This window comes from Dermacentor andersoni, chromosome 7 (assembly GCF_023375885.2).
Source record: "Dermacentor andersoni chromosome 7, qqDerAnde1_hic_scaffold, whole genome shotgun sequence".
In the NCBI taxonomy this organism is placed as follows: domain Eukaryota; kingdom Metazoa; phylum Arthropoda; class Arachnida; order Ixodida; family Ixodidae; genus Dermacentor; species Dermacentor andersoni.
Window position 1 is genome coordinate 144,324,267 of NC_092820.1, and position 22,393 is coordinate 144,346,659.

At 47.7% G+C, this 22,393-nt stretch overlaps 1 protein-coding gene across 4 annotated transcripts in view; it reads left to right on the forward strand.

Moving 5' to 3' along the window:
- The window catches only part of LOC126533698 (protein Smaug homolog 1-like), a 124,481-nt gene extending 103,595 nt beyond the window's left edge, over positions 1–20,886 (forward strand). For all 4 annotated transcript variants that reach the window (XM_050180885.2, XM_055072270.1, XM_050180884.3 and 1 more), the window contains 7 exons: positions 2,956–3,042; positions 5,494–5,890; positions 6,308–6,554; positions 7,725–7,950; positions 11,842–11,944; positions 13,987–14,085; positions 15,761–20,886. In XM_050180885.2, the coding sequence (XP_050036842.1) occupies positions 2,956–3,042; positions 5,494–5,890; positions 6,308–6,554; positions 7,725–7,950; positions 11,842–11,944; positions 13,987–14,085; positions 15,761–15,780 (1,179 nt within the window). In that variant the 3' untranslated portion in view covers positions 15,781–20,886. The remainder of the gene's footprint in view (positions 1–2,955; positions 3,043–5,493; positions 5,891–6,307; positions 6,555–7,724; positions 7,951–11,841; positions 11,945–13,986; positions 14,086–15,760) is intronic.
- The last annotated feature ends 1,507 nt before the right edge of the window (positions 20,887–22,393 follow it).

The window sequence follows — 22,393 nt, forward strand, 5'->3', positions numbered from 1 at the left end:
TGCCCACCAGCTCGACTTCATTTCGTTTTCCCGTCTCGTTTTAAAACACTACGCAGTAGAAATGCAAAAAACTGCGTCTCAGATAGCACGAGCCTCCCCAGCTCGACGTGCGTCGACATCTCATGCCGCAACGATCCTCGCCGAGTGGGCACGTCAAAACTTCCTGCCATAACGCCCCGCTCAAAAAAGCTGCTGATCCAGGCCGAATTCGAGGAGCGCCAACGTAAGCTTGGCAAAGCCGCAAAAACGACAGCGCGAGTCTTGGCTCACTTGGGGCGCCAACAGCTTGGTGTGCATCGACGTCTCATGCTGTAACGATTCCCAGAGCGCTTCATAATAACGTAGATGCCAACTACAGTTTAGTCTGCCAGATGTTTTAGTGACTTCTGGTCGTATGTTCTCCTGGTTAGCACGTTTCTTGGCACATTTTTTCCCCAACGCGTATGGACGAGGTTCTACTGTATTATAATGACTCTGCTGTTTGGTGTGTAGCCAGTACTAAAGTAGAATCCAGTGCAAAAAACGAAGTTATTGGTTAATTTTGTTATCTTTGTCGAAACAGTTGATTCCTCAATGGAGCACTCGGATTGTGCACAGAGTTTGTAGATACAGTTACACCAGAGTAAAACAACGCTTCCTGCTGGATCACAGCAATAGTAGTCAATGGAAACTGGCACACTTGAGCACTTCCGGTTGAATCCGTGTCTTGGTAGTAGAAAAAAAAATTATCTGCCATGAATTAAAGCGAGCTTGCTCCAGTTCAAGTGGAATTCAGCTATAGTTAGGTGGTTAGTTTTACCTATTTGTTTTGTTTCTGTTTGTGAATGAGAAGAAGGTGAACTGAGCAGCCAGGTTATATACAGTCTGAACTGTATGAAGCCAACAAATAATGAACCCAAGGAAAGCGTAGGAGACATTCTTTGTAGTTTTAAAAATTGAAGTCTAAAAAAAACTTAGGGGAAATGAAAGGGGATGAAAAACAGCTTTGTACGTCTCCCAAACACTGGTGTGTCAGGGAATGTGGGACATCCAACACACAACACAGCCAGTCCTGTGAGTCAGTAGATGTGGTCTCGGCTACCTTGTTTGGTTGTATGGAAAATGGTAGTGCTCTTCCTGCCAGCAATGATATGGTGGGCAAGTAGTTGGCATTGCAATGTTCAGTCTCGCATACTTGTCCTTGCATGTGCGTTTGTGCTACAGTTAGCTGGATTGAAGTTTAGAGGGGTGCACGTTGAGAGGTGACGTAAGTGGCTGGGAAAGTCGCAGCTAAAGGGGGCTGGACAATTGCTGTGCGATTAAAATTAATGTGATGAGTTGATGTGATGCGAAGGTACCCTTACCTGTGCTGAAGAGCTTGAAGTCATGCTCCGCTGTACGTGCGCTCATTGAAACCATCGGGAAGGGTTTACCGAGGTGGCACTTGTGAATTTCTTGTGCAGCGATACCTAATGGAATTGGTCAAACTGCACATTCTATGGAATTATAGTGCAACATAGTCAATAGACAGTTTTAGTTTAACGTTAGCGTAATAGCGGGGTTAAGGGAAATAGAGTTACAGTTGTGCAAATGACCTTTGCAGAAAGTTAGTTTTAGTATAGCGTGATAGTGTAGTTCACACACAGGATGCGATTTGATTACGCTTTGAATTTCGCATACAACGTGCACTTAAGTGGTTCTATCTATTCGCAAAGCTTTGCGTGTGCGTCCGAAAAGTGCGAGAGGCACAGCAATGAAAGCTGGGGGTGCGTTGTACTGGTACTTTCCACGTCTGCTGATCCACAGTGAAATGAGTACAAACCTCTCGTCCATGGCCTCTTGGAGGCCATATGCCGTCGTGCTTATTTCTTGACTTTGGCGACAGGTGGCGCAGCCATCCCGCACGTTTCTCTCCTTAGGCCTGGAAGCATTTGAAATGACAAGCGATCTCGAAAAAATCCGTAAGGTTGTTCGTAATACCCTTTCGTGTAAGTGGCCTGGGACTAAGCGATAGCCTCTGCACAGTCATTTGCTAGGAATGAACTGAATTCTACAAAAGCCACTCCAAATTCAGTTTGAAGTGGACAGCCGGGACTGCCGCCATATTTTTACGTAAACCACGCGAATGCAGTAAGGTTAAAGCTAAGAATTAGCGAGTGTATGCTAAATGCTTTAAGTTGTTTAGCGCTTTGTGCATATGCATTTCGGTGGTGCTAATCTGCCAAGTCCGCTATTACGCCGAGCTAAAGCTAAGCACAGCTCGGACCTCTATTTTGGAGGTAATCTGCGGCGGGTGTAATTGATGGCCGAGCGAAGATGGCTCATGGCATCGTCACACTGTGGGGGACGCTAGCATCCGCCGCGGCGGCATGGATGTGAAAGCTTCACGGGCATCGTTCGTACTGCCAATGTAACGACATCGTTGACAGCACATGAAATGGCATCTATGGTCACTGAATCTGTTATTCAGCAAAATGGTTTCCTACATTCTTATTGAAGTTCGCTTTTTTTTCTGATTGCACAATAATTAGGAAAATGTTACAGCTCTTTCCATGCAAAAAAATGCCGTCGGCAGCTGCAGTTATAATATAAAAAGCTATTTAAAAAATATATATAAGAGGTCTTATTTCAGCTTCACAAAATTTCGATGTAACGAAGTAAGGGGTTGATTTTACTGTAGTCTCATCATCTGCCACCAGGCGGTGCAGTAAACGCCCGCTCAGCTGCTCGGGCATAGCAAGCTTGCACGAGCAGAACGAGGAGCATAAAATGTTCTGTTAAAATCGTCTAGCTTTAGTAGGAGCGGGTACTACTTGGCGTGTTTACAAGCTCTCTACTCATTTGGCAGGTAACGAGATGTGGGTTTGTTCTGTGTGTATTTTTTTTTGTTATTGTTGATGGTGTTTGCTGTTTCTCCTTGAGCTCATCACACGTTTCCTCTGTTTCATGCATTCCGGATGCTGTTTTCTTTCGAAGAGTGTGACTAAAGGAGCACGTCACAAGATTGTGCTTAGCATTCGGAAGCTGAAAGAGCGCCCGGCCACGTTGCGTCAGCTGGAGAAGGTGAGGTCTTGATCCAGAGCTTTTGCGAGGACCTTGTGAAGTAGTGTTGGGACACGGGCTGGTCCCAGCTGATGCAATCCGTACAAGCCGTGTTATTGAGGAAATTGAAGCGAAACGGCAGTTTTTGTCTTTCATCTCTACTTTTTCTTCTTCTTCTTTTTTTTTTTTTTTTTTGAGGATAAGGTCTTCTTAGGAGTTTTCAGATCGATGTTAGATTCATGGTACACGGATATCTGACTGCCAATTTCTAACCACTTTCGTCAGAATAAGGCAATTTGAGGCCTTCTAGAGCATAGTAGGACAACGTGACAGCAGACAACTTGTAGTGCACGTAAGACACTGAAAAGGGTTTTTAAGTAAAACTTGGAATGGAAAAAGGCGCACCATGTTAGTGTAGAACTATGTATGGGGCCATAATAACAGCGTAATTAGCGCAAAAAGGGCTTAAATTAAGCCCAGATGAGCTCGTTCAGACTGTGCGCATCTAAAACCAGAAGCTGAACCTTGACTTCACTCAGAAAAAAGATAAGAGCCGATCCTGAAGATAGTGCTGTCTAAAAATGTGGGCCGATCCCGATGGTTGTGGTGTCTTAAACAACGAAACGCATGGTACACTAATGCACCTAAGAAGACCTTGTCTTTCTTGGATGTTAACTGCCATTCACTTTCCTTTCTCTCCTGATTAACTAATTCACATTTTCGTTTGTTGCGTAGAATTTGGCTACTTTCCTTTAAAGAGGCAACCACATGCACGCAGTGTTCAAGCAACAGCAACAAGCGACACGACAAATGGACCAGTATCAAATCAGTTGGAAATTTGTCACTACAAAATCGGCGACAAGTTGTCATTATGTTCCAATAAATACTGTCATACGACCATAAAAAATTGCAGCCGTGCCATGAGGCCAACATTATAGCCAGAGAGCTCTAGATATAGTTTTAATATGACATCACTTCATTGCCAGCAAATATATGTTCCATGTCGGCAGCTTTCAATGCTGTGGCGCTATCTGGTAGGTGGAAATTGGTACGCTTTAGCGGCTCTCGTTGGCCTCTTAGTCCTAACCGCATCAAAACAGACGGTTGATTTCAGTAATAACGACCAAATATTGCTAGTGCTTTGGCCTGAGCGCAAGGTCAGATGAAACGAAGGCTGATTTTTACCATTTATTTCTTGCTATCACAGCAAAGAGCAAGCAGCAAGAGCAAATTCAGACTGAAGCAATAGCATGGGTCGCTGCCATAATGTTACGCAGTCAAGTGGTAATCGCTGTAACTGGCAAAAGTCGCTGCATGGACTTCCGGGCGACATGCACATTTTTTTGGCTAGTTGAAAACCGGCGATTCGACACGTGACGGGAACCTGTTGCCCTCCGTGATGGCAATACTTCTCGTTCAATGCTGTCGCTCGTTGCGGTCGATTGAAAATTGTGTGCACTTAGTTGAGCCCTTGACATCAGCTAAGCAGACGCATACACTGGAGGCAAGCAGATGTGTTGCAAAGCCTTGCATTTCGCCTCTGAGGTTTTCAGCCTGCCGCAAGCATTGCCTTATCTCAAAAGTGATTCGAAGGACCCGTACTGGTTTTCAGTGTGCCAGGCTCTGGATCGTTTCTGGCGAACGCTAATGGCAATGTTTATTTCCAATTTCAGTACAAAAAAATCTTTATTTCTTTAGAGCTTTCTGTGACACATTCACTGTTATTTCAAACGCAAGATTTTGCAGTGGAGATGGCTTTTATATAGGGTCTACATGTACACTTTGAAATGAGGCTTTTTGTGCTGTTAAAAATTGAATTGCCGTTGGCCTTCAGCAGCTCTTTGCTGTAAGCCATTAAAGGAACAATAAAAAGAAACACAAAGTCAGTTTAGCTTAAGTACTGCTTGGAAACTCTATTCTCTGTAATTTCTTTTGCGGTAATAGGTTGGTTATCAGATTATTAGATTTTTAGAAGAGAATATAAAGGCCAAAGTTCAATTTCCTGAATTTCGCAACAGAACTGCAGCATCACATGTCACTGCGGCATCACTGTTTTCGAAACATCTTTACATATTTGGGCCGTTACGGCTCAGTAAATATTCTTGAAAGATTTAGTCTAAGCCCATTCTGTGGCCTTTTTACAATACGGTGTAGTCTTTCTTTATCATGGAAAGTTAATTAGGCTCAAGCAGATGACATTAGACTCCATGAGTTCACATCGAGTGGGTGTGCAAACTTCAAGGTGGCATTGCCACCCATCTTTCATTTTGACGTCCTTTTTGTTCGCTAACGTTCTTTTCGCAGTGAGAGCAACTTTTTGGTATCGTAAAACGGCAGCTTACTACTGCAGCTCAAATTATTTTTCTTTTTAGTGTCCCTTTATGGAACCTTGCTGATCACATGAAGATTGTTGTAATTTTGCAGAGGTAGTTTTTTTTTTTGTGAGCATGTTTCTCATCCTTTCATCAACAGAGCCTCCAAGAAGAAGGCGACATCCGCACAGCCCTGGCCGAGCTCCGTGCCATGCTCCAGACCCCCATGAAGGCCTCGAGTCGCGCGGAGGACGGTCAAGACGGTGGAGGGCCACTTCACCGGGCGGCCTCGCCCGGCTCGTCAACTTCTGCTGTGACGCGTCTTTGCGGCAACGGCGACGACGTTGGCGGTGGAGGTGCCCTGTCCTCCGCGGCGGAGGAAGAAGGAGCAAGGTCGAAGGATGAAGACAGCCCTCCATCTTCGCTGGACTCGGCCTGCGGTGGGCCCAGTCCGGCGCACAGTCCCAGCAAAGGCAGCGTCGCTGCTCCGGCGACGGACGTTTCCAGCGAGGAGGATGAAGACCTGCCGGGTCTCTTCACTAGGGTGGTGGGAAAAGGTGGGTAATCAGTAAGGGTGGTGGAACGGAAAAATTTTCTGATTGAATTTCAATGCAATGAAACCTTGACATTACGCAGATGTAAAGAATGTACTTACTTATTTAAATAACCTTCAAGGCCCATAGATGCTACAGAAGGGAGTGGGGCAAACGTGTGCGAAATCGGGTAACCGGAAGTACAGCAGGAATGCATGAATTTAAAGAAACAAACAGTACAAGACATGTTCTTGTGTAACCCTAAATACATCGAGCAAGTTTACTGATGCTTTGGAGGCGGTGGTGTGTTTCAATGTTTCCTTGTCCGAATGTGCAAGAACTCGAAATTTTGTTGTCATGGCCTCTTAAGTCTGCGCGCGTTATCTCAAGACGCCACGGTTTGAAACGGGACTCTCCTTGGGGTGGTGCGCCTGTGTGCAGTGTGCAGCAGTCTGCTGGTGAGCGTGCGCGCCGAGGACCAGAGCGTCAGTCAGTTTGTGACCCTGGTGGACAAGTGCCTGGCGCACGAGGCGTTCAGCCCCGCCCAGAAGCGGCGCCTCTTCTCCTGGCGGCAGCAGGTGCACAAGGCCTGGCACCCCGTGCCACCTCGGCGGTCGATCGACGCCCGCCACCACCACGTCTCCGCGGCGACGCCCGTCGCCCAGGGGCCTCGGTTGCCCCCAGCTGGGTGAGTGGGTTAGCTTGTTTCTGCGAATAGGAAACAGTACCACACACACATACCATACAATATCGATACGATATTGATACGATATCGATACAATATCGATATGATATCGATATCGTACGATGCTACATTTTTACGATATCGTGAGATGCCACATTTTTAGTTTGTTTATGGTTGTCGTACTGCTATCACACCACGGGGACGAGCGCATCCCTGCAATCATTGGGGAGGCTGATTGGCGCTTGCGACAATGCCTTTCACCTCAATATGTGGTGAGGCAGCCCAGCCAACCCCCAGTGCCAATGTCTTTGTCAAGTCTCTTCAGGCAGACGACTCCCTTCCGGTAGGAAAGGAACGTGCATGGGTTATCACCTGTGCACATTCGCCGGTCCACCTTGGAGCGTGGCAAGGTGGACCGCCGAGCCTGAATCGTTAAAGGCATGCAAGTCTGTACTAGCCCATCCATTGAAGAGAGAGAGACGCCAGCAGTCAGCCTAGTTGGTCTGGCAGGATCTACCTATGCGCCAGTGACAACAACATGCAGGGATTGAAATCCTGCGCCAATCGTGCCATTTTGCTACTCATGCAAACGTTTGCGCCGAATCGCGCCAAAAGCAGAAAAAGAACCGAAGTCTCACCATGCTGTGCCAAAGCAGCTCTGACAGCTTTGGCTCTGGCAGGAGTCGGCAGAAGATTGCTGGTGAAGTGCAGGGCGTCATGTGGTTGGTCTCAGAGGTCGTGTAAATGTAGCTTTCGTATTCTGGCTGCCAGTGGGTGCCAACAGCCGCACCCAAATAGGTTCCCCTAAATAAAAGTAAAAGTTGAAAGATTCTTTGATCTTGCCGCCCAATCCAGCGAGCGAGAGCAGGCTAGGAGGTCCGGGGCTTATCCGTGCTTCCCTGTTGGTGGAGCAGAGTCATGTGATTTTGCTGCGGCCGTTTATGCAGAAACAAACCTGCGAGCATCTGCACACTGCCAGTCGCTCCTTTTGTTTTCTTGGTTTATTTGTTTTTACTTGCGCCAGTGCCTTGACAGTTGCTTTGGTTGCATTGATCGCGAATCGTGATATGGCAGCGACGGCCACTGTGGTGTGCTTCATGATCACATCGTAATTCTCGCACGCAAATGCCCATAATCTAAACTTTCTTTTTCCTCTGCTTCTTTTTGCTGCAGTCGCTGGTGCGCTGTGGGCTCCTCAGTGCTTCCCCCCCTGGCGGGGGGTTCAGACTTTGGCCGGCTGGCCGGCCCCAGTGGACCCCCAGTGGCCCCTCCGCTTGGGCGACCTCCCGCTGTGTTTTTCGGTGGCGGGGGCTCTGTCGACTGCCCCGGTGGCAGCAACGGCGGTGGACCCCTGGGGGGACCCCTCGCCATGGTCATCAAGAGGCCCAGCCTGCAGGAGGTGAGTGCCGTTGTTTGCCAAGTCGTTGCCCTTGGGACGAACCTAAAGGAATAGCCGCGATTCCAAGCGCAATACTTTATCAAAAGCTGCCGTTTTCATGAGTGCTTGGTGGTGCTTCACCTCCGTTTGTCTGAAATTGTTGTTGGTAAAATTAGAAGTACAGTTAAACCTGGATGTAACGAACCTATATGTAACGAATTCCTGGATTTAACGAAGTTTTTGAATTCCCCAACGCTGCCCCCATTGAAGCCCATGTATTTTCGACCTTGATGTAACGAACGCGTTGCGGCGGTTAGCCTTGATGTAACGAACTCCCAAAGCTGATCAGTCATTACTTTTAGCACTTTTAAGGAAAATTCGGCCGAAGAAATGCTCTAGATTATTGAATATTAATGCTGTAAGGAGCCAGCAGCTACGCGCACGCCAGGGATTGCCGCGACCGAGCAAAGTTAGCGATGATGATGATGATGGCGGCAACTAGCGCCGCTCCGTGCCTAACGTAGCAGTCTTTTCAGGCTTTGCTTGTCTAGCGTGGCACCAGGTGGCATTGGTATCGGCAGCTGATTTTTCTTGCAGAATTATTTTGTTTCGTATGGATTTGAGGACAAGCATTCTTATTATGTGATTTTCATTTGTTTCAACGGCTTAGACACACTTATGTGCAAGAATTCACTTGAAAAGCAACGCTGATAGCCGGTTCTTTCATTGCCAAGGCGCCGGAAGGGAGAGGGGGAGGGACGATGACGAACGATATCCGTCACTTTTTTTTCTTTCTCTATGGGTGCGTTGCATTCGCCATCTTGAGTGTTGTCCTGCGTTCTGCACGTGTGCGTGTGTCAACTGTGCTCTGGTACTGGTTTGTCCGACTTGTTTTGGAGGTGCTAGGCCTGCCTGTCGGCGTGTAGTCGTGCGTCTCCGCTTCTAACTGCGTCGTCGGTTGGTCGTGATGAGTTCTACTGCCAGAAAACGAAAAGTTCTGTCTTTTGAAGACAAACTCGCAATTTTAAATGCAGTCTCCGCGGGCGAGAAGAAGAAGGACATTGCCACCCGTTTCAGCATTCCAGCGAGCACACTATCAACGATTTTGAGTGCGGAACACAGCATCAGAAACGCAGTGGAGTCGGGAACAAGCTCGAAGAAAAAAAGACTGAAGCTGTCCACATACACTGATGTGGACAAGGCAGTGTTCACGTGGTTTTTGGACACGCCAGCCAGAAATGTACCCATAAGCAGCGCGATCTTGCAACAGAAGGCAAAGGATTTTGCGTGTATCTTGGGTCATGACGATTTCAAGGCAAGCAACTGGTGGCTGCAGGGATTTAAGAGCCGGCACGGTGTCGTCGGAAGAGTAATCAGCGGCGAATCTGCCTCCGCAGACAGCGATGCTGCTGCTTCGTGGGTGGCTGACAAGCTGCCTGGAATCCTGAGTCGCTTCGAGGCGGCTGATGTCTACAATGCCGACGAGACAGCTCTATTTTATCAAATGCTTCCGGGCCGCACGCTAGCGTTAAAAGGCGATGACTGCCGCGGTGGAAAGCAGAGCAAGCTCCGCATAACGATTCTGCTGTGTGCCAACCTCGACGGCACAGACAAGCGAGTCCCGCTAGTTGTCGGCAAAAGTGCCCGTCCCAGGTGTTTTAAGGGAACGAAGCGTATGCCCGTGAAGTATGTGGCGAATTCCAAATCGTGGATGACTCGGCCAATATTTTCTGAGTGGTTAAAGGAATTTAACCAGGACGTCAAGCGGCAAGGCCGTCAAGTTTGCCTACTGCTGGACAATTGCTCGGCGCACCACGTCGAGGGCCTGCAGCTGTCGAACATCGAACTGCATTACTTCCCGGCCAACTGCACGTCCCTAATACAACCCTTGGACAAAGGGGTCATTAACAGTTTTAAATGCTGTTACCGGCGCCGACTAATCCTGAAAATACTTCTCGACATCCGTCTGGAACGGGAGATGAAGATCGACATTCATCAAGCAGTCGAGATGCTTGCTGCCTCCTGGCAAGAGGTCAGGGCAGAAGTTATCGCGAATTGCTTTTTAAAGGCCGGAATAGCCAAAAACGCACGGGCTGGTGCCGACGAGGAGGAGGAAGACCTTTCTACTCCGTCCAATGTGGCCGAAGCGTGGAACGAGCTATGTACTAACGGTGGTGTACCCGACGACGTTGAACTGACTGACTTTTTGTTTGCCGACAACGCCGCCGTGACTACAGAAGAAATGTCTGATGCAGCAGTAGCTGAAAGCGTGCAAAATCCGGATTGCGGTGATGATGGTGCTTGTGAGGCAGATCCGTGTGACGTGCCTACTGCAAAGGAGGTGATGAACGCAATGGACGTTATGCGCCGTTTCGTCGGCTCGCTCGACGATGAAGGAGCTCTACACGATTTAGCCTCTTTGGAGCGGCGTGTTGTGCCTACACTCGTGCCGAAGAAGCAAGCGGAAATTACGCAGTTTTTTAGTGTAAAATAAATGATTGAAGGGTGAGTTCACCTTCACGGATATATTGAGCTATTTGGTTTCGTTTCTGCATCATTCGTACGAGCCTTCACGCGAAACCTGCATGTAACGAAAACCTGCATGTAACGAAAAATTGCGAGCTTTTGTCAACTTCGTTATATCCAGGTTTAACTGTACAGACTGTTGGGCGTGTTGGTAATCCATACTCAAGGAAGAATGGCGCAGACCAACAGGGACGAGATAGAAAACACAGACTGTGCTCGTTCGTGTTTCCTATCTCATCCCTGTTCATTTGTGCCGTTCTTTTTGGGGTTGGTAAAATAAATATTTTAAAGGTGCTTGAAAGCTGTGACGCTTCTTCTCATGTTGTATGTAACACATTTGTTTTGAGATAAAGTTACTGCTGGTTGTTACTGGCAATAAAATTAAGGGGGCTTTTTCTAAAGTGCTTGAATTGCCTGGTAGAAGGACAAAATGAGAGGTGCCCAGGGAAAGACGGAGACACCTACCGATGTGAATACTGCCCATCGAGCAACACACAACAGCTCCTGACGAACGAGATAGAAGAGCTCCATGTGCTCCTAATCTCTTGTCTATTGGTTATTTGCGGTTATCAAGACAACTCGGGAGATTCCACGTGTCACCAAACTGGCTGTCTTGCACTGTTTCGCAACTTGAGCATCAAGTCAAGATGAGAAGGCACATTAGTGCTCTCGGGCATTCGAAGTGTCATTATTGGCCTGAATAGACCTTTCGTGATAAACAGTTGTAAACGTCAAACAGGTTTGTTTTCGGGCTGCTACAGCTATGATATGATACCACCCTATTTATTTGAATATTGATTTACCTTTTTTTTTCTTAAGTTTAGCCCAAAGTGAGCTATCGACGCATATCCGTGACTAAAGAATCTTCACCTGTATTCTTTAACATGTCTAATATTACTACTGAGGTTATCGAGTTCCTTTGTCGCACACGTCGTAAATTCAGTCTGGAGATTATCAAGACTGGCTTTACGAATTGCTGCATATCCAACACACTCATCGGCTCTGTGAACGACATTGTTTGGGGTGCCGAGGACATCTGTGAAGCACTTTAAAAGGATGGCTTCTTTGTCAGCTCCGACGAGGAAGCAGCTTGTGGCATCGACTGGCGAGATTTAGTAGCCGAGCTTACAGTAAATAAATGTGTGTCATGATCGAAGCTTTTCATTTTTCTAAAAAAAGATGAGGGTTGACCTGTACTCAAACTTTTTTTTATTTCACAGCAAGTTCAATATGTTGGGGGTTACAGCATACATTTGTGCTTATATTCGAATAAATACGGCAGCTCCCACATTATTTTTAACATTTTCATTGCATCACATGCTCTGCGTCCATGTGTGTGCCGCACCTTTATATGCGACCCCTCTGCTCGTGCTCTTACATTAACAGCACCTGAACAAGCCGCACGTGCAGATCCAGAGGACTCACTCTGCTCCCGTGCGACCAAATCCAGTGGTCGCTTCGCTGTACAAGCAGGCTACAACTAACAATGGTAAGGAGTGTCTCTTCTTGAACACATGTGGCGTTTTTTGGTGAACGAGGCTCGCGAGTCAAGTTTTGGTAATCGTGAAATCGTGCACTGTTGTACGGGTAAAGAGTAGGCACGTGGCCTGCAGAAACTGCTGAAAAGCGCCTTAAAGGGGTTGTTAGGATTGACGATGAACCTGCCTTTCTCTTTACTACACACTTTGTTCACAAGCCCCACATTTCCACATCTGTCCACCACTCGCCCCCCCAGTCCGCACACGACGCACCGCGCAAAGCCCAGTCAGAGTGAGCCCCCTAGGGCTCCATCCAGCGACTACAGTTCACACCTCCCGTCTGCCCCACAACACTTGTTCCATCTCTTGGCGGTCCCCCTGACTATTTGGAAGTCTTGCGGCGCCGCCACTTCCTCATCACTGAATACCGATGTGTTCACAACTTGTTACTTTTTTTTTGCGCTGAACAAAGGTCCAAGCTCTTTAAACCGTAGAAAAAAACGCTGCTGTGCATTGGAGCATCCTAAATAAATTACTGTAACATTTGCTTCTACGAACTAGTTTCAGTTTGGTAGCCAGCAGGTACCCAGGAGCGACATGTTTCTACGACCAGTGGCTTGCTTGCGACCGAAACGGAATGTCCCATAATGAAACCACGAAGGTGCACAAATAATACGGGATTCGTTGTAACTTTACCTCAAGTATGTAGTTTTAGTTCCAATACAGTGAAACCTAGTTAAACCGTAGTTGTCCGGAGCTCGGAAAAAGTTCGTACTAAATGGGAGTACTGTTTAACCGAAATAGCACGAGATCGCCCACTTATCTGTTGAAAACGGAATTCGGGGAGAGTGTGATGAAAGAGGAAAAAAACATGCAGTATTTATTCACTTCGCGCGACAAAATCGTTATTTTTGTTTGGTGCCGCGGCGGCCTAGCACGACAACGACAGCGGCCTCAAACTTACTGAAGCTGCGTGCCAGCTTTTCAGCCAGCCCCCTCTTCTTGGCAAACACTCGCATGTAAGATTCCTCGTTGGCGTTACGTATTCTCCGTGCACGCGCGCGGTAGTGCTGCAGAAGTCCCGGGGCGCTTTTTTCATTGTTGGGTGCTGTTCTCGTCGCAACGATTGCATTCATGAAGCTGACGTAACGCGCAGCTTCTGCCACTGTCGTGCCTGAATTGCCCATGCTGTCACTTTCCGTGTCGTCCTCATCACTGTCGCTAGTCGACAATTCGGCAGCAACAGGGGCAACGATGGCGAAAAGTCGAACCTTGCAGTCAACATCTTTTCGCCGTCACAGCAGAGCTGCCGAGCAACTTCGCATTCCAAATGCCACACACCGTAGTCAACAGCAGATCCCTGTCGCGTGCCAGCGCCGACTTCTTCGTGCCACGTTCGATAGCACGGACGATGTCTAATTTTTCTTCTATGCTGAGCACCTGACATCTTTTTTTATCCGAGCTATGGCATGACGCGAGTCCTCGCTTGCACGACGCTACAATGCCCTCTGGCACGGCGCCGAAATGATGTTGATGTTGATGCGGCTTCACGTGCAAACACACAGGGCGCTTGGAGGCCGTTGTTTCTATCTCTGAGGCTTGTTCTGCCGGGCCGCCTGATGGAGACGACGCACCGCCGTGTTTACACAACGAAAAGGGGAAACGCTATGTTTAACCGATGCATACGCAATAAGCTGGTACGGTTTATGCGGATACAAAACACATTATGTTCAGTGGCCGCTGAGTCGGGGAATTGACTTTACTACTTTTAAAACGAAACTACTGTTTAAGCGGGTATGGTTTAACGAGGTTTTATTGTATATGAAATAATCAATCCATAGAGTGTGCTGCAGAGCAAAAGCAACCACACTGCGAAATGTATGAAGTTGGACTCGTATGACTGCACTACTTTCGTAGCTTGCAAAGGGCTACCTGCTAAGGATGAAACGGACTATTGCACGTACCAGTTTATAAATTTGATTTAGCTAAAGTGAAGTTTTGTTGCAGTATGTCTTCGATGACAGACTAAGGAGAAAGGAAATCTCATGTGCAGGGCGTATGCAAGCCGACACATCGGCAAACGACCCGGAGCTCAACAACCGGCTGGAGTCCCTCTGTCTCAGTGTCACCGAGCACGCCCTCGGAGGTTCTGGTAAGATCTGCTTCACGGCCAGTGTCTGCACTTCATGAAACCTTGCAAACCTCTTGGCGCATGTTTGCCAAATTTATACGTGTTGGCTCTCAGAGGGGAAGAAAAGCTTTGCGGAAGGAAATTGCATTGGTTATTGAAAAGTTTAGTTTCACGTTTTGATTCTTTGGAAGCAGATACAGTAAACCCTCATCATAACGAAGCCGAGTTACTCAAGGGATTGCTTCATTCGAAATTTCTCCCAGACCCGACCCAAACGCATGTGTTTTAAACTGGACTGCTCTAAGCATACAGACAAGCGGCTCAGCTTAGAGCAAACTGTCGAGGGGCGTGTGCGTGCTCACGGCGAGGCTCAGTGCCTTTTGTGCTGAGCGAAATGTTGCATGCCGGGCGAGCAAGCGACCCTAGTCGTCGCCAGCTTCGCCAGCATAAACTAAAGGTAGTGACATGCCTCCTCTCCTGGCATCTCCTTCTCGCCACCCACGCTTTTCTTCACCGCTTGCCCTCTCAGTTTGTTTTTTTCGATCCTGCTGACCGCGCCGCGCAGCACACCGATCGTCGTGATCGCCGGGTCCATGATCACTGTGATCGCACACTGGGATCGAGAGCAACTGTCGGGAGCTGTCACGTGATTCCGCTCCACCAACGGGGAGATGTGGATAAGCCTCGCACTTCCTCACCTGCCCTTGCTCGCTGGCTCGGGTGGCAGGATAAAGGATGTCACTTCCCTTTAGTTACATTTAGAGGGCTCATTTGTGCCGAGCGAGCGAGCGACCTTCGCTATCAGCGTGCTCTTTTCCTCCATGCTGCACCCGAGTGTTGTCAGCGGCGACCGCCGATGTGGAAGTAGTGCGCAAAGGAACAGAAAAATGTTACTCCGCCCCGCTTTCACGCGCCCACCGTGCCCTAAGTCACTCGAACCAAGACCCTATTGGCTCCCTCCCGCAGCTTGCACAAAGGAGCCAATTGCGACCGAGAAATTTGATTGCAGTCTGGCTCGATTGCAACTGAAAATGTGCCGCTAACACCTGTATTAGACTTCCGTGGAGTGGTGCTTTTTCCGCTCTACTTTTCAAACTTTTATGGAGTAGTTTCTTTTGTTGAATTACCCCTTATATCGAGTTTGTTTCGTTGCCCTGTCCACTTCGTTAAAATGAGGGTTTACTGTACAAATCTTTTGTTGCTCCCCTGGGGCTGGGTTATAATGAAACTGCCACACCATCCTCCATCTTGAAATGTCCACGTAATGCTGTTGACTTCCATTAATTCGAGCCAGGCGGGATTGATGAAATTGATCAAAATATCCGGCAGGTCGAGTTAAACAAGATGCAAAAAAAATGCCAGAACACATCACTGATTCCTTTAGCAGTATTTCCCAGACACTAACCCTCCCCTGAATCAAATGCACGCCTACTTTCTGTGTCTTCAAAGTAAGAAAACCAACGTAAAAAATTGGAAAAATGCTTCCAAACAAAGTAAAAATCTCACTTTTTCTGTGAACTTCAACTGCGCTAGGGACGAGACACAGAGGTCTCGTCCTTAGCGCAGTTAAGAAAAAAGAAAAAAGGAAGTTTCACCACCTAGCCTCCCAACACACCCTCCTCGAGTTAAAAATCTCACGCTCACCTGATTTTTTAGCAAGGAAAATGACCAGTGCTGTGTTTTTCCTTCTTTGCAGATGGCATGCCTCCATTCTAGGCACCACTGTTTGCCACCTGTGCTGGAAACATGGCGGGAACGATTGTCTGTCATCGTGCCAACCTGTGGCCTCATCAAGCTTCTCGCTCCCCCCACCTTACTTTCTTTCTCGTTAGTGCACAACCTTCTGTGAAGACCGTCTTTCATATTTCTCTTCTCCTCTTTCTCTGCATCGCCTCTTGTCACCCGTATCGCAACCAAAGTTCTTTGTTGACATTGCCGGCACGACAGGCTTCCTGTTGATGCCACTGCTGGTTGTCTGCTTTTTTTTTTCCTCTCTAAATCATCACCTGCCTATTGCTCTTTAGTGTTTACGACGCTGTTCTTATGAAATGGTGACTTTTATCATGAGACAACTGGCACGTGCGAGTGTGTGTGTTTGTGGGCACGCCATTTTCTTACCCTGCCATGATTTTCTTCGTTGTTGCCCCTTGTTCAGTTGATCCTTTCTTTTTATTTTGTTGACGGCACCTAGGTCCTATCCCTTATATTTGTTTGTTTTTTACTGGCACCTCTGGCTGTTGTATCGTGTATCCACACAACGGAGTGAATATTTGTTTTCCATGCTAGACATCGCATCACCTGACTCCACGTCACGGATTGCCGTTGGCAACGTCTCGTCCACGGTGCGCACAGACGAGAAATGCCAAGCCATTTCTCGCATCCGTATTCTGCCAGTCAAACGAAGTTAACCTAACCTAGAATGCTTTCTTTGTCTGCCAATAAGCAGTGTCCTTTTACCAACAAAAGCGTTTTAGAGGAAAGAAGTACCTGCAAAATTTAAAAAGTAAGAAAGCCGCCATCACCGCCAACCCAGAGTTTCAGTTACCGAAATTTAGGTTGTGGTGCCATCTATACAAAGGATAAATATTCGTTATGTACGGCCTGTGAGATCGAGCTGGGCATGCTGCCAAATCTTGGAGGCCACGTACAGCTAGTGCAGCCTCCGTTGTTAGGCCTAAGGCATTGAAATTGAAAAGTGGATCTCGGAAACAGCGCCGAATGGTCAGGAATACTTTGCTGTCTGACGTCGCGACACAAATTTAAAGCAAATACGAGCATCGGTTGGGAACTAACGGGCCCAAACAGTGCACCGCAACAACAGATGTGAAGGGGACAGCAGAGCCAGTTTCAGGCGCTGTTATTTTCTTGTCTCGTCCGTCATCTGGATGCTCTTCGCAGCCGGACGGGCTTCGAAATCGTTGTCTGTAGAACAGTTGTTTGCGGAGTCGTTCGCCGTGTGGATACACCATTACGGGCAGTTCAGCGATGACAAGCTCCTTCTGGCCATCTGAACTGGCCGAACGTGAATCGAAGGCTCTGGCTTTCAACTGTGACGTTGGAGACTTAGCCTGCCTCCCTTTTTGATCCCGAGTGTGAATGCTACCTGTCGCTCCCTCGATTCTTTGCCGATTGCGCCTTGTTGCATCGTCACCGCAATTTGGGCGCATCACCTTTGAGATGTGTGAACCCGCAGTTTTATGTGCCTTAGTCTCTGATCAGTTGATCACTGCTGCGTGCGCGCGTGCGTGTGTGTGTGTGGGAGAGGGGCTCTCTCCGAAGTGCATGTGGTTGTGGGCAGTCTTCCAAGCTGACTTTTTTTTTTAAGTCCTCACCCCTTCTGTTTGCATATCTGTTTCGATAAAGCCACTTGCCTTATGTTATTGTTTGCGAGTGAGCGCGTAAAGAGGAAATGAACTTGTCACTCGCATTTCTTTTTAAGTGCCTTCCCCTGTGGTGCACATTTTTATGTTCGGTTTTTAGCGATGTCTCCAGAGCTGACAGGTTGGTTGGAATAGCGGCGCCAAACTAGAATTGTTAAGAACCAACCACGCATTGGCCAGTCGAGGTAAAACTGTGCAGTTCGATGTGCTGCGGGGACATAGACTGTTGTGCTAAGCTAAAGCGTCGGCTTGGACTCTGCAGTAGTCCTGTGTCTTCGTTCGTGTGCCGGTGAAACCTAAAATAATGACCTGCAGCATTTCTCGTGTTCAACCTATGTCTGGAAGCAAGGCTTTCTTGAAAAAACCTTCTATTAGGTTTCATGTGAAATACAAGCGCATGAATGCATGTACGTGTGTGCACGTGTCCATGTCACGGACACTTTGGGCAAGCATGCGGAACAATATCCAAGTGGCAGGACGGCACACACAGCCTCTGCCTTCTGGTAAAGAAATGCCACCTCTGGTTCTAATAGAGTCTTGGCATTTCGTATCGTTGCCTGCGCCCCGTTTTAATTCTTTTTTTCTCTTTCCCGTAGAGCGTGCGAAGCACAGCGCACTCATTCAGAGTCGCCAAATCGATTCTGCCGCATATTTTGCGCGGTCAAGTTTTCTTTGTATCGTGTGTGCTTCTGTTTGCACCCCGCAACATGGGGGGGGAGGGCTAGGACTGTGTATGTATACATACATATATATATAAATATTATATATATTATAAATATAACATATACAGTGACTGTACATAACTGTGGCCAGGTGCCATACACTAGTAGGTAAGACACTTCCGAGAGGCAGAAATGGCCGAAGAATCGCGTGTCGATGCCTTTCTTGCCGTCCCTCCCGCGAGCTCCCGTCACTGGTCAGGCGCGAGAGCGCCGGTTTGCGCAAGCGAAAGGAAGCATTTAAGAGGGCTGCAGTATTTGAATGCTCCAACGTAGCTGTTGATGCTAAGCCGACGTAAGCCCCACACCGGGCCAATGTCGGGCCATGCTGCCCAGGTAGGCCTTATGTTGGGCTTACACTGGTGGCACACATTGTGCTACTTGAGCCTTGCAGAGGTTTTCTTCTTTCGCCTCCCCCGGATTGTATTACTTCTTGTTTTTCTCTCTCTCCCCGACTGCCCTCTCTTTGAAAGAGAGTGAGAGAGAGAGTGCTTGTTTCATTATCTCCTACCCTCCTCCCTTGCTTTATTTTTTTTCGCGCAACGCTGCAGGACCGGCGTTGCGCGAGCCACAAGGTACTCACGACGAAGAGCGTCTGCTTCTTGAAAAGAATTGAGAACAACCTCCTGTGCATTTTGTGACGAGTCGGGGCCATCCGGCGCAGTCGGCTGCTGCTTAGAAGGGTCCGGGAGTGAACCGGACGTGGTGGTCACGTTGATGCGAGAGAGTTTTTGGAAGTAGCAGAGACTTGGCATGCCCGGGTGCGGCCGACAAGGCCCGTGCATTCTATGAACCCAAACTAGCCCCGAGTCATTCCGTTATACTGCAGATAGCATAAATTGACCAATGTTGATATTGTTTTTTTTTTCCTTCTACAACGGATTTTATTGGAACAGTTGTCAAAATCCACCAACAGGGATCATGAATCTGCTGTGAAAAATTGCAGCAATAAAGACTTAAAGTACCTTAAAGGCCTGCAAAGAGTACCTTAAAGGCCTGCAAATATACATTTGAGAAAGGCAGATGCAAAATGCTCGTTTTGCATGGATAGCAGCATCGTTATTGAATATGTTTTAAAATAACATCCATGCTTACAAATTATGCTGTTAGGAGTTGCATGGACAGTCATCAAACGTATTGTCACAAATATATCAAAAGGGCACTGTAGTTCACTTTTCATTTATTTAATGTAACGCACAAGAACAGCCAGAATCTGCCAAGTATTTGTGAGTGCACAATAAGCACGGACAAAATTTCATGTGAAATTCAGGCAAACAAATTGCACTGTGCTAAGGGATCAGTCCTCCCTCTTAATAAGTCAAAAGTTTGCCGTATATTAGTGGAAACTCCCATGAGATGGAAATGCAGACGCTAAGTTCGCTATTTTCACTATTTCTAAAACTTCCTGTGCGCCTCCAAAACTCTGCAGGCATCATCGGTCAGGACATGCAATGAACATCTGTCAGAAAGAGAAAAATACATTTGTGTTCTAGACACTGCTCAAGTGTATCTGCTTTTTTGTTTTCGTTCTTTTACCGCAAATTTTAGTGAGATATCTGTAAATATGAAAGTTTTAGTAATTCTCTCATAGTCTGTTGTTTGGACTGCCAGTAGTGTACCTTACATATTGCTGTAAACAGTGTTTCCCCCATAAGACGTGATCACTTCGGTCCAAAATTAAGCGTCTAATTTAAATAAGTTCAATTGCAAGCAGGTCAGTTCAACAGTGTGAACGCAGCCCGTGGTGTGTTTAACTTCTAAGGGGTTTTAGAGAATGGCAAGTGCGAGCGACAAGGATATGCAAAGGGGACCTTGTTTTCTCAAAAAGTATTGCCAGTCGAACTGAGCATGTGCAAAACCCAATGATGACTGCGGGTATTTTACGTGCATCTGGATAGCATTCAATAATGGTGGGTCTGCCGTTTCTGAAAACTCCCTAATATTGTATGTGTGGTGTATCGCAGTGGCGATTCCGGTGCATACTACGAAGGCCATGTGATTTCTAAAAAAAAAAAAAAGAAACAATAATTGCACTTGCTGCTCCGAGAATGGCTTTCCCTTTCACAGGCATTTCGGAGGCTGATGTGCGATGCTGCTAGAGAGTTTTAGTGAATGGCGGATACAAATGGCTAGGAAACGCAAGGGGGACTATGTCATTCTGGAATTGCAATGGCACTGCGCATGTGCAAAACCCAAAGCTGGCTCGGATTAACATGTGTGCATTGCACGTAGCATCCGTTCACATTGGGTCTGCTGCTCCCAAAAGCTTTCTTATTTCAGATACGTGGCGCATCAGAGTGGCAATCTATTCCGGCGCACAATACAAAGATGTTAGCAGCATGAAAATTCTTAAAGAAAAAAAGCCTGCTGTCCCAGATCAAGCTTCTTTTGCACGTCTTAGAGGCTAGTGTGCGGTGCGACAGGAATGCTCCATTGTCTTTTGATGTTGGACTTGAGTGTATCAAACATGGACTGGCGCCGAGGACGGCACCCCTCGTTACGTAGCCGGCAGAGGTGGCACCGAGTAAGCTGACAACGTGCCTCAGATGTGTCGTTGAACGCTCAAAACCTGTACGTCTGTCAAGAGATGGTTGTGGAAGCCTTCCTCTGTGTGCACGTGTGACGAGGAAGCAGCGTGCAACTGATGTGACTTGCACTTGCGTGTTGCTTGCACTTCTGTCAAGAGAGATGATTTACGAATAAAGTTTATGACATCATTGCAACCGTTGCACTTCTTTTAGAGCACCGGTGTAGCTACGGGTTCTTTCTGCGGTATGGACTTAACGGGTTCGCCTCGTGATTGCACTGTCCTCGCGCGCCTTACGCTGTATGTGCGAGTGAAAGCGTGCGACTGCGTTTGTGACTTCGGAACGGAGGAGGAGAGACGGAATTTCGGAGCAGAGGAAGAGAAAACGGAAATCTTTATACAATATGTGCACATATAGCGGAAAATAGTGTACATGTAGCTGTAGGAGCGCACCAGATGGACTAGGCGGCTGGTGGCGACTCTCTCTCCCAACAATGGGCCGGTTCTGACTTAAATCCCCTTGGCGATCCTTCGTCGGCAGGAGCGAGGTGGGGCGGGTGCTAACGCCACCCACGTCGCATTCCTTTTTCATAGCGGTAGAAGTCTCGGTGCGGCGTATCACCGGACTCCTCGGGAGGCGGTCAGCAGTTCCGCGGAACTTTGGAAGCTGTCAGTGGATTAGCCTTGGTGCTGCGCGTCATCGGACGCTTCAATTCGACGTACGGGAAGGGGTCTGCAGTTACGGGGAACGTTGAAGTTTGTCAGTATATGTTTGAAGGTCAAAAGCGTGGAAGTTTGGGCGCGTTTGTATGTCGTGACTTTTTAGGCTTGTTGCGCAGCTCGGAACGAGCAGAAAGGACGGTGGAAGGGGTAATGAAAAGGAACGGAGAACAGGGTGACAGCTCACCCTGTTCTCCGTTTCTTTTCGTTACCCTTTCCACCGTCCTGTTTGCTCGTTCTGACCCTGTTCTCCGTTTCTTTTAATTACCCCTTCCAACGTCCTTTTTGCTCGTTCTGAGCGGCGCTACAAGCCTAAAAAAGGATGTTTGAAGCCCAGCACAAGGGCAACTACTTCCGAAGAACAAGTGGCGGGGGCGCCCCTTGCTTCGATGATACACACGCAGTGTGGCACAAAGACCGGCGAGCCGACGATGGCCGCTCAATCACGCACGCGCGAGGGAGGAAAGCGGGGAGGAAGTGCGCTGTCTTCCGTTGCACGCAACGCATGGGGGGAGACGAGGGGTGGGGGGCGTGCCTCGAGAGGCCGGTCACGCGCCAATATCACGAGTATTTACGGGTTTCTGTCACTCTCGGAAAAACACTTATAAAGCGGCATTGAGAATTCTTCAAGTAGCTCTACAATTTCCTCCTTAACACTTTTGGGCTAATTGTAATGTTTGAGAAGTTGATTAATTAACACTAGAATAGAGACTCCCCTTCCACATACAATGAGATCACGAAGTATTACCATCTTAATCGCAGGGTTTACAGTTTGCCGCATCCTAAACTAAACAGGGCTCAGGCACTTGCATTACGCTTACTACAGACTGGTGCTTATCCTTGCCCACGGAGACTGAACATGTTTTATCCAGAGACGTATACAGAGCCTTATTGCCAATATTATGGTGCTTTAGCCTCGCTCGAACACATGCTCTGGTCTTGCGAAAGAATTGAAGACTCGGCGATCAAGGATGCGTCCAGGT